This window comes from Bombina bombina, chromosome 5 (assembly GCF_027579735.1).
Source record: "Bombina bombina isolate aBomBom1 chromosome 5, aBomBom1.pri, whole genome shotgun sequence".
In the NCBI taxonomy this organism is placed as follows: Eukaryota; Metazoa; Chordata; class Amphibia; order Anura; family Bombinatoridae; genus Bombina; species Bombina bombina.
In genome coordinates, this window is record NC_069503.1 from 942,203,700 (window position 1) to 942,216,018 (window position 12,319).

Below are 12,319 nucleotides of genomic sequence, written 5' to 3' on the forward strand. Positions count from 1 at the left end.
TTCATCCAATTCTACTACCATCCATGTCAGATCTTCTAACAGACCCTTCAGATCAATTCCATCCTCTAGTACTTCAAGACAAACTTCATCTAATCGCTTGGATGATTTCAGGGGATCCTGGTCTGGCAATGGACTATCGGAAGAAGCTAGACTCCTCCTTCAAGATTCCTGGGCCCCTGGAACCAAAATTTTTTATTTATCCTCCTTGCTTAAATGGTCTAAGCTGGTGCAATTTTAGACACCTGGATCCCATTTTTATCTTTGCTTTTTCAGTCAGTTTAGCTTACAGATCCATTAATGTAGCTAGATCAGCTATTTCTGCTGGACATGAGTTACTTAATAATATGCCTATAGGTCAACATCCTATTATTTGTAGACTTTTAAAATCTATTTGTCTTAAACGTCCTCCTTCTTCTAGATATTCTTTCTTTTGGGATGTAGATTTAGTTATCTCTCTTTTAATTCTTGGCCCAATAATTAAAATTTAACTCTTAAACAACTTACAGTCAAATTGACTACTCTGTTATGTCTTTTATCTTGTAAAAGAGTTTCTGATGTTAAGGCTATTGATTTCAATTCTAAGTCTTTTTCTCCTCAGGGTGTAATTAATTAAGAATTAAGACTTTATCTTCTATTTTTTATCCTTATTTTTATGAACAACCTAAGCTTTGTGTAGTTCTTTGTCTCAAAGAATATGAACAAAGAACTTCTCTTCTCAGATCGTCCTCCCATAATCAACTTCTTATTTAATATGCTCATCCTCACTTTACCTGTTTCTTCTCCTACCATTAGTAGATGGGTGAAATGGGTTATGTCTCAAGCTGGTGTTGACAATAACTTCTCTTCACATTCCATTAGAGGAGCTTCTGCTTCTAAAGCATTTTCTAAATCTGCTTCCCTTCAAGACATTCTTAATGCTGCAGATTGGTCATCAGATTTTGTTTTTAGACAATTTTATTTCAAACCTATTCATTCTATCCCTTTTAATTTAGTTTCTTAAGTTATTTGCTTTAAACTAGCAAAATAGGAGTTTCTGTCCTTGTAATAAAATTCCGATTATCCTAGCTTTGTGAAGGAATAATTTAGATTTTATTAAAGAGACAGAGACTAGTATTTTCCCTCCACATATTGTTTTATTATGTCTTTTACCCTCCCTGTATGAAATGTATTTTATATCATTATTAATTTTTTCATGTTTTATTTTTTGTAGTGCAAGATCCCTCTTCAGGTTTTCAAGGAACCTTTTGAGTCCATTAGAGGAGTACTCCAATCAAAAGCTTCAAGACTTAAATTGACTTCAAGCAAGTTTTCATCGTTCTCAAATTGTAAAAGATTGCTGTTCTCCAATCAAGTTTGGTTTTCTTCAACTATTCTGTGTTTCTTTATTCTAATGTTTTTGGGAATTTTGTTTTATTGTTCCTGGAATATTTTCCGTCTTTTTTGCATCAAAGATCAAAGAGGAGGAGTTTACGGTTACTGGTCATTTTATGGATTCTTGGACTTCTCTCATTGGTCATTTTTATCCATAACATCTCAAGCCTTGTTTTCATTGGTTTCTATGTTCTATTCATTGTTGTCTTTGTTTTTTATTTGAATTTATTGTCCGTTAAAATGGTGTCTGCAGTAAAGTGAAAAGATATATAGCAAAATACTCGTCTCTGGCTCTTTAATAAAATCTAGATTATTCCTTCACAAAGCTAGGATAATCGGAATTTGTGACGTAACATATGATCCGCCGGTCTCAGTCCGACACAGATCGATGCTTACGTCATTACAGATGTTCCGAATACAAATTCTGCACTATCTGACTACTTTTGCAAGTTATCAAACTTCTAACAGGTACGCTTGCCACTATTCTGGCCCAGCGTACCTGCTTTTCAATCCACCGCCCTGGAGGCGATGGATGCCATAGGAATCAATGGGAGTCTGAAAGCAGCTTATGTTCGATGCTGCCAGATATCTCATTGATTCCTATGGGAGAATAAAAGTTACGTTTACACCTAACACCCTAACATGTTCGCCGAGTCTAAACACCCCTAATCTGCCGCCCCGACATCGCCACCACCTACATTATACTTATTAACCCCTATCCCACCTCACCCCGACATCGCCGCAACCTACATTGTACTTATTAACCCCTAATCTGCCGCCCTGACACCGCCGTCGCCTACATTATACTTAACCCCTCATCTGCCGCCCCGACACCGTCGCCACCTACATTATACTTACTAACCCCTAATCTGCTGCCCTGACACCACCACCACCTACATTATACTTATTAACCACTAATCTGTCGCCCTGACACCGCCGCCACCTACATAAATGTATTAAACCCTATCCCGCCACTCCCAGAGCCCACCGAAACTAAATAAAGTTATTAACCCCTAAACCCCTGGCCTCCCACATCACTACCATTAACTAAACCTATTAACCCCTAAACTGCCAGCCCCCCACATCGCCATAAACTAAATTAACCTATTAACCCCTAAACCTAACAAACCGCTAACTTTATATTAAATATTAGCTCATGCCTATCTTATAATAAATTTAAACATACCTTTAGATTTAAATTAAACTATATTAAACTATTAATTAACCTACCCTAACTATTATACTAAAATTACATTAAACTATATTAAACTAATAATTAACCTACCCGAACTATTATACTAAAATTACATTAAACTACAAATTAAATTAAATATATTATATACTTAAAAACCTAACCCTACTCAAATAATTTAAATCTACTATTAAAAATTACAATGTTACAAAAAACTAACAACTAAGCTACACAAAATAAAAAATAAAAGATCAAATATTTAAACTAATTACACCTAATATAATAGCCCTATGAAAATAAAAAGCCCCCCAAAATAAAAAAAACCCTAGCCTACAATAAACTACCAATGGCCCTTAAAAGGGCCTTTTTTGGGGCATTGCCCCAAAGAAATCAGCTCTTTTACCTGTAAATAAAAATACAAACAGTAAAACCCACCACCCAAACAACTAAACCCCCCAAATAAAAACCTAATCTAAAAAACCTAAGCTCCCCATTGCCCTGAAAAGGGCATTTGAATGGGCATTGCCCTTAAAAGGGCATTTAGCTCTTTTTCAAGTGCCCAAACCCTAATCTAAAATTAAAACCCACCCAATAAACCCTTAAAAAAGCCTAATACTAATCCCCGAAGATCCACTTACAGTTTCTGAAGATCCGACATCCATCCTCAACGAAGTGGCAGAAGTCCTCAGCGAAGCCGGCAGAAGTCTTCATCCAGACAGCATCTTCTATCTTCATCCATCCGGCATGGAGCGGCTCCATCTTCAAGCATCCTCTTCTTCCGACGTCTTCTTAAACAATGTTCCTTTAAATGACGTCATCCAAGATGGCGCCCCTTAGATTCCTATTGGCTATTCCAATCAGCCAATAGCATGCAAACTCAATCCTATTGACTGATTGGATCAGCCAATAGGATGAAAGCTCAATAGTATTTTTTAAACCTTAATTCCAAATGGCTGATAGAAATCTATCAGCCAATTGGAATCTAAGGGGCGCCATTTGGATGACGTAATTTAAAGGAACATTCATTGTTGAAGAAGAAGACGTCGGAAGACTTTTGGCGGCTTCGATGAGGACTTCAGCCCGGTAGGATGAAGACTTCTGCCGGCTTCGCTGAGGACTTCTGCCGCTTCATTGAGGATGGATGTCGGCTCTTCAGAAACTGTAAGTGGATCTTCGGGGGTTAGTGTTAGGTTTTTTTAAAGGTTTATTGGGTGGGTTTTAATTTTAGATTAGGGTTTGGGCAAGGAAAAAGAGCTAAATGCCCTTTTAAGGGCAATGCCCATCCAAATGCCCTTTTCAATGGGGAGCTTAAGTTTTTTAGATTTTAGATTTTAGATTTTTTATAGGGGGGGTTTGGTTGTGTGGGTGGTAGGTTTTACTGTTGGGGGGGTTGCTTGTATTTTATTTTACAGGTAAAAGAGCTGATTTCTTTGGGGCAATGCCCCCCAAAAGGCCCTTTTGAGGGCCATTGGTAGTTTATTGTAGGCTAGAGGTTTTTTTTTTATTTTGGGGGGGCTTTTTTATTTTCATAGGGCTCTTAGATTAGGTGTAATTAGTTTAAATATTTGATCATTTTTTTGTTTTTTTTGTGTAACTTAGTGTTTATTTTTTTTTGTAACTTAGTGTTTGTTACTTTGTGTAACTTAGTTAGTGTTTTGTAACTTTGTAATAGATTTAAATTATTTGAGTAAGGTTAGGTTTTAACTATATAATATATTTAATTTAATTTGTAGTTTAATGTAATTTTAGTATAACAGTTAGGGTAGGTTAATTATTAATTTAATATAGTTTAATGTAATTTTAGTATAATAGTTAGGGTAGGTTAATTATTAGTTTAATATAGTTTAATGTTACTTTAGTATAATAGTTAGGGTAGGTTAATTATTAGTTTAATATAGTTTAATGTAATTTTAGTATAATAGTTAGGGTAGATTAATTATTAGTTTAATATAGTTTAATGTTATTTTAGTATAAATCTAAAGATGTGGGGGGCTGGCGGTTTAGGGGTTAATAGGTTTAGTAAGTGGTAGTGATGTGGGAGGCCAGGGGTTTAGGGGTTAATACATGTATTTAGTTACGGTGGGCTCCGGGAACAGAGGGATAGGGGTTAATACATTTAGTTAGTTGCAGCGGTGTCGGGGAACAGCGGAATGGGGGTTAATACGTTTATTAGAGTTGCGGTGGACTCTGGGAGCAGCGGGATAGGGGTTAATAACTTTATTAGAGTAGCAGTGGGCTCCGGGAGCAGCGGGATAGGGGTTAATAACTTTATTTAGTTGCAGGGGGGTCCGGGAGCAGCGGGAAAGGGGTTAAACATTTTAGTATAGTGGCGTTGTTTAGTGACAGGGTATAAATAAAGCTGGGAAAAAGCCGAATTGCAGTGAGATCGATGACTGTTAGTTAACAACAGTCCGCTGCTCATCGCCTCGTACTTGGTGCACAGATTTTTTACAGCTTTTTTGTTAAATATGGAGAATGTATTCAGGTCCGCGGCCGCGATGTTAGGCGATGTCAGGCAAGCATATTGGTGCCGTCGAATGCAAGAAAGTTGACGGCTTGATAAGTAGGCCTCTTAGTGTCCGATGATTTAAATCTTGCAGGATCAGACATGGTTTTTCTTGCTGTACCTAGCAGGGGCTGCCTTCGTGGAATTATCTTATAAAGGGTCAGCTCCTGCGAGTGGTGTGATGTCTCCTATAGAAAGTAATGAAGCTTACTGGAAAGGGAAATTCACTGTATACGATGAAGTTAGCAGTGAGCAGGAGGTGCGATTTAAAAATTAAATCCTGCATCAAAAACAAATCTCATTGGCCTGCTTTCTGCTAATAGCATCTTAGAATCACCACTGTTTTTGTACGCATGTGTTTTTCTATTAGGGTATTCATTATTTTGCGCATTTTTCTCACAACATCAGCAACTTTTAGAAAAAACTGTGGGATCTGTAGGGCTGATTTGTTTATTCAGTTACACTGGAATTTGAAAGACAATTTCATATACGCCCATGTTCAGCCCATTTTACGATAAAACAATTACATTTTGTTTTTTGTACTTGTAAGTATGAATGTCTATGTGTTTTTCGCACATTCAGTGTACTTAAATTATTATTTAAGCTGTGCAAATTTAATATGATTTATTCATGTTTAATTTACATATAAATGTGATGTTTTTGATAAAATAACATTTTTGGTGAACACCGTTACAATACAGTTTTTTTCATGCATATTTATGTGTGAATGGTTCAAATATTTGTTTTGTATGTTTTTAAAACTATTATTTTTTATTGCGCACTTTTGTAATGTAAACATCTCCTCCCCAAATAAAAATGGTGTATATACACCTTAGCAAACACCTTGTTTTCAGGGTAAAAAGTGCCTTTAGATAATTCCACATGGTAAATAGAAGTACCAGGGAGCATTCTCATACAATCTCGAAAACTCAGATACCTTTAGATCATCGGCACATTGACAGAAGACATAATATATTAATGAAATAATTTATCATGAAATAAAATGTACCATTGTAGAGAATTATATATATATATATATATATATATATATATATATATATATATATATATATATATATATATATATATATATATATATATATATATATATATATAAGAATTACATTTTTGCACTATTGTGTGTATATAACTGTGTGTTATCCCTGCAATGTCAATTCCAGAGCAGCAATGCACTACTGGGAGCTAGCTAAGAACATCTGATAAGCCAATGACAAAAGAGAAATGTATGTACCCACCAATTACCAACTAGCTCCTAGAAGTGTAGGATATGTACATATTCTTTTTTAACAAAGGGTACAAAGAGAAAAAAGTAAATTTTAAAATATAAGTGGATTTAAAATTTGTGAAAATGACATGCTCTATCAGAATCCTGCAAGTTTAATTTTTACTTTCCTATCCCTTTAAGACTAATTACATTTATAATTAAAATATTAATATAAGCTATTAACTGTATGCAGAGTTTAAATAATTCACTTGGTGTATTCTGCCACTAATTTTCTTTTCTTTTTTGTTTCACCATCCAGGTGGTCTGGGCAACAAGTAGCAGAATTGGTTGTGCAATAAACTTGTGCCATAATATGAACATATGGGGGCAGATCTGGCCAAAAGCAGTGTACCTAGTATGCAATTACTCACCAAAGTAAGTGTTCATGTATGAGGTGCAATCATATACATTTATTATCTTTATTTAGATAGTTTTATAGCTCTCACTTTATATATTATATTGTATATTGCTTCAGTAAAACATTGACCATGCTATAGAAACATACGGCCAGATTACAAGTTTTGCGTGATGAGCGGCTCGGTAATAACTTGCAAGTTATTTCCACCGCTTACTTTTAATAGCGCTGCTATTACAGGTTTTCCAAAAACCTGTGTTAGCGGGCAAAATGGCCGCATTGAGCTCCATACCGCACACAAATACCAGTGCTGCTTTGAGCTGGTTTTATGTGCTCGTGCACAAATTCCCCATAGGCATCAATGGGGAGAGCTGGCTAAAAAAAGCCTAACACCTGCAATAAAGGAGCGTAAAGCTCCGTAACGCAGCCCCATTGATTCCTATGGGGAAAGAAAATTTATGTTTAAACCTAACACCCTAATATAAACCCTGAGTCTAAACACCCCTAATCTGCTGCCCCCGACATCGCCAGCACCTACATTACACTTATTAACCCCTAATCTGCTGCCCCCGACATCACCGCTACCTACATTACACTTATTAACCCCTAATCTGCTGCCCCCAATGTCGTCACCACCTACATAAATTTATTAACCCCTAATCTGATGCCCCCAACATCACCGCCCCCACTATACTAAAGTTACTAACCCCTAAACCTCTGGCCTCCCACATTACTAACACTAAATAAATATATTGACCTAACCCTAAGTCTAACCCTAACCCTAACACCCCTAACTTTAATATAATTAAAATAAATTGAAATAAAAATTAATATTATTACCTAAATATTTCCTATTTTAAACTAAATGCTTACCTATAAAATAAACCCTAAGCTAGTTACAATATAACTAATAGTTACATTGTAGCTATCTTAGGTTTTTTATTTCACAACTAAGTTTGTATTTATTTTAACTAGGTAGACTAGTTATTAAATAGTTATTAACTATTTACTAGCTACCTAGTCAAAATAAATACAAATTTACCTGTAAAATAAAACCTAACCTAAGTTACACTAACACCTTGTCATGTTCTTGGGGTAGGATGTTGGTACACCTTTAAATCCTTCCCTATAAACTTCCATCTCTCCCCGCTCAACCTGCAAATTAATGTTGAATAGTGCAGCGTTGCTGCTCGACAGAACTACTGCTCTCTCAAGAATCGGCTAAGCTTTTACATAAAGGATCAGTGACGACTACTTATATCCCTTCAACTTACAAGGAAGGACTGTGTAGATCTCCACACCTTGCCCTCAAGGAATAAATCTATTTTACCAACATGGAGACTACTCACAGACCTACACCTGCGTTCTCCCAGGCAGTGCAAGGCGCTGCATCAGAGCAACCTCCGTTTTACAGAAACTGACACCTCTCTGCAGTGAGTCCATTCAACTCACCTTGTCCTCTCCGGAACAGAAGGATTACAGTTGCTTCCATACATTCTAATACCCCCGCCTCAAGCAGTTATCTTACCTCTGACTAAGCGTCACGGCAGCTCCTAACAAACTTTGAACTACTTCTCCAATCAGCTGTCTATACAAGCGCACGTCGCGCATTATGTGGAAAGCTGACACAAGCAACCCAGAGACCATACAGTTTGTTTATTACTCTAGGACTTACAATAATTCAGAGTTAAACTTTGAACCCACTCAGGTAACTCCGCCTTGCTCCCTCTATCCTCTGACGTACTCATATTAGTCTGGCAACAGTAGCTCGGGCCAGAACGCCCCTATCCTGACGTCAGAGAGGTTGCTTAATCTTTAAGACCCTCAAACCGAGCTAGTAACGCTATGTGTTCACTGGGACTTGAACTAAAGTAGCCAAGGCACAGCTCTATATCTTCTAACCATCTCAGTGGTGTTCATTAAGCTTAGTAACTGCACCAACCATAACTACAAAATCCCTCTCCAACGGAATTGGAAGAGTTCTCTCTTTTCTCTCTCTGATACAGTTTGCAACAATTGCTTCCTACTGTAACAAAATAACCAGTAATTAAAACACGTATGTGACAATTCCAACTTACTAGGTAACCGTTATCTGCAGTTGAGATCCTCCTGCACTCATTTGCTCAGGCAAAGCTTTCCCTAACACACCTAACATTACACTAAAATTAAATAAATTAAATTAACAAAATACATTTATCTAAACTACAAAAAATAATAAACACTAAATTACACAAAATAAAAAAGAAATGATCAAATATTTAAACTAATTACACCTAATCTTATAGCTCTATCAAAATAAAAAAGCCCCCCCAAAATAAAAAAAACCCTAGCCTACACTAAACTGCCAATGGCCCATAAAAGGGAAAAAGAAATAAGCTCTTTTACCTGTAAAAAAATTCAAACAACCCCCCAACAATAAACCCCACCACCTACACAACCAACCCCCTCATTTGGATGGGCATTGCCCTTTTTCTGTGCACAAAGTCCCTAATCTAGAAATAAAACCCACCCAATAAACCCTTAATAAAACCTAACACTAACCCCCGAAGATCCACTTACAGTTTTTGAAGACCGGACATCCATCCTCATCCAGCCGGGAGAAGTCTTCATCCAAGCGGGCAGAAGTACTCAGTGAAGCCGGGAGAAGTCTTCATCCAAGCGGCAAGAAGTCATCCTCAAAGCGGGCAGAAGTCTTTATCCAGACGGCATCTTCTATCTTCATCCTTCCGACATGGAGCGGCTCCATCTTCAAGACATCCGGCGTGGAGCATCCTCTTCTTTAGCTGGCTATTCAAGAATGAAGTTTCCTTTAAATGACGTCATCCAAGATGGCGTCCCTTGAATTCCCTTGAAATTTTTTTTACAGGTAAAAGAGCTGATTTCTTTGGGGCAATGACCCGCAAAAGGCCCTTTTAAGGGCCATTGGCAGTTTAATGTAGGCTAGGGTTTTTTTTTTATTTTGGGGGGCTTTTTTATTTTGATAGGGGTATTAGATTAGGTGTAATTAGTTTAAATATTTTATAATTTCTTTTTTATTTTGTGTAATTTAGTGTTTATTACTTTTTGTAATTTAGATAAATGTATTTTGTTAATTTAATTTATTTAATTTTAGTGTAATGTTAGGTTTTAGTGTAAGACAGGTTAGGTTTTATTTTACAGGTAACTTTGTATTTATTTTAACTAGGTAGTTAGTAAATAGTTAACTATTTACTAACTAGTCTACCTAGTTAAAATAAATACAACCTTGCCTGTGAAATAAAATAAAACCTAAGATAGCTACAATGTAACTATTAGTTATATTGTAGCTAGCTTAGGGTTTATTTTACAGGTAAGTATTTAGTCTTAAATAGGTATTATTTAGGTAATAATAATAATTTGTATTTAGATTTATTTTAATTATATTAAATTTATGGGTGTTAGGGTTAGACTTAGGGCTAGGTTTAGGGCTTAATATATTTATTTAGTGTTAGTGATGTGGGAGGCAAGAGGTTTAGGGGTTAATAACTTTAGTATAGTGTCGGCGACATTGGGGGCAGCAGATTAGGGGTTAATAAGTGTAGTTAGAAGGCGGCGATTTTGGGGGCAGCAGATTAGGGGTTAATAACAGTAATGTAGGTTGCAGCGATGTTAGGGACAGCAGATTAGGGATTAATAAGTGTATGTAGGTGGCGACGACATTGGGGGCAGCAGATTAGGGGTTAATAATATTTAACTAGTGTTTGCGATGCGGGAGTGCAGGGGTTTAGGTGTTAATAAATTTATTATAGTGGTGGCGAGGTCTGGAGCGGCAGATTAGGGGTTAATAAATTTATTTTAGTGTTTGCGACGTGGGAGGGCCTCGGTTTAGGGATTAATAGGTAGTTTATGGGTGTTAGTGTACTTTAGTGTGACACTTTAGTTATGAGTTTTATGGTACAGCTTTGTAGCATAAAATCCATAACTACTGACTTTCAGTTTACGGTACGGATCTTGTAGTTATAGGCTGTACCGCTCACTTTTTGGCCAGACAGGCAAACTCATAATACAGGCGCTATGGGAGTCCCATTGAAAAAGGACTTTTTAAAAAGTGCGATAGTTACGTTGCGTGACGGCCAAAAAAGTGTGAGGTACAGCTGTACCTACAAGACTCATAATAGCAGCATTATGAGGCTTTTTCACTCATAACGCAAAACTCGTAATCTAGCCGATAGGCTTTTATGACAGATAAGAACCATAGGCCCAACAATTTTAACCAATATTTCCTAGAAGTATAAACTTATCTAGTTTCTAGGATAGCCTTATGCTAATCCCATGCATTCTTGATGTTCCCCACAGTGTTTATTATTACCACATTTCTGAATTTAGGTGGGCGAGTTTTGAAGCTATATACATAAAAACTAGAACAATAAAGGTAGCTTAAGATATTTTAAAGGCTTTTCAGAATTTTTTTTTTCTTTCAGATATCCTAGTCAGGTTTAAAAGTAGGGGAATGTGGTTAAAAAATGTATTTAAAAGAATATTGTGGGGAAAATAAAAAATGCTCTGTATCCATAGAACAGTTAATTTTTAGCAGACAAATCCCATAAAGGGATAATGTATTCAGGCAAGCAGCTGATACGTTTTTTTGTATTCAAAGTTACTTAAGGGGCACTTTTTTTTTCTAACCAACTGCCACTACCTCTTGATTACATAGCTTTTCTATAGTGAATACTACAGTATTGACAACGATTAGTAAAGCTGGTAGTTTCTGCAGGCAAAATCAGCTATTTCAAATGATTGTCCCCTTTATCAATCTAAAGGCCACCCATAGTTAGTTGTTCAGGTTACTACCCATGCAAAATTATAAAAGCAAATTGAACACTAAACAGATTTGTTTCATGTCCCTGCTGCCTTAGATTGAACCTGCCCTGGTTTATACAACATTGCATCATGTGATAGGGAAATAAATGCTGTCTATAAACTGCCAAATGCACAGCAAATGTACAGTATATATTATAAATAATTTATTAAAATGACTACATAATTAAGTATTTCACAATGGCTACACATATGCAAAGAGAGGGCGGGTGATGCGAGAGATCAGTAGCGAGTAACATTTTGGTCTGGCCGGTAGCTCAGATTTTGAGCTCTGTGCACAAGATATCTATTTAATGTGAACATATGCAGATAATATAGTTGCAGTAACAAAAATATGGAAAACAGAAAGTTTTTTTTAATATAAAATGTATTATTAGTTATACTGTCATTAGAACATATTGCAAAATGCCTCAGTGTGTTTATAAAACTGAAGAACAACAGGTTCCCTTTGGGTAGAGTAAGTAAAGAACGTTTTCTAGGCGTTTGTATTATGGCACATGTAATGAATCCTCCAGAAAAAAGCATTTCTGATTTAAAGGGACAGTAAACTCAAAAATTGTTATTGTTTAAAAAGATAGATAATCCCTTTATTAACAATTCTTCAGTTTTGCACAAAAAACATGGTTATAGTAATACACTTTTTTTTACCTCTGTGATTACCTTGTTTCTAAGCATCTTCGGACAGCCCCCGATCACATGACTTTAAATTTATTATCTATTACTATTGACTTGCATTTAAGCCTATTAGTGCTAGAATCCACGGGCATCAGCACA

At 36.2% G+C, this 12,319-nt stretch overlaps 1 protein-coding gene across 1 annotated transcript in view; it reads left to right on the forward strand.

Moving 5' to 3' along the window:
- The window catches only part of CRISPLD1 (cysteine rich secretory protein LCCL domain containing 1), a 181,053-nt gene that overhangs the window by 115,167 nt on the left and 53,567 nt on the right, over positions 1–12,319 (forward strand). The window contains exon 5 of the mRNA XM_053715141.1: positions 6,614–6,729. Within this exon, the coding sequence (XP_053571116.1) occupies positions 6,614–6,729 (116 nt within the window). The remainder of the gene's footprint in view (positions 1–6,613; positions 6,730–12,319) is intronic.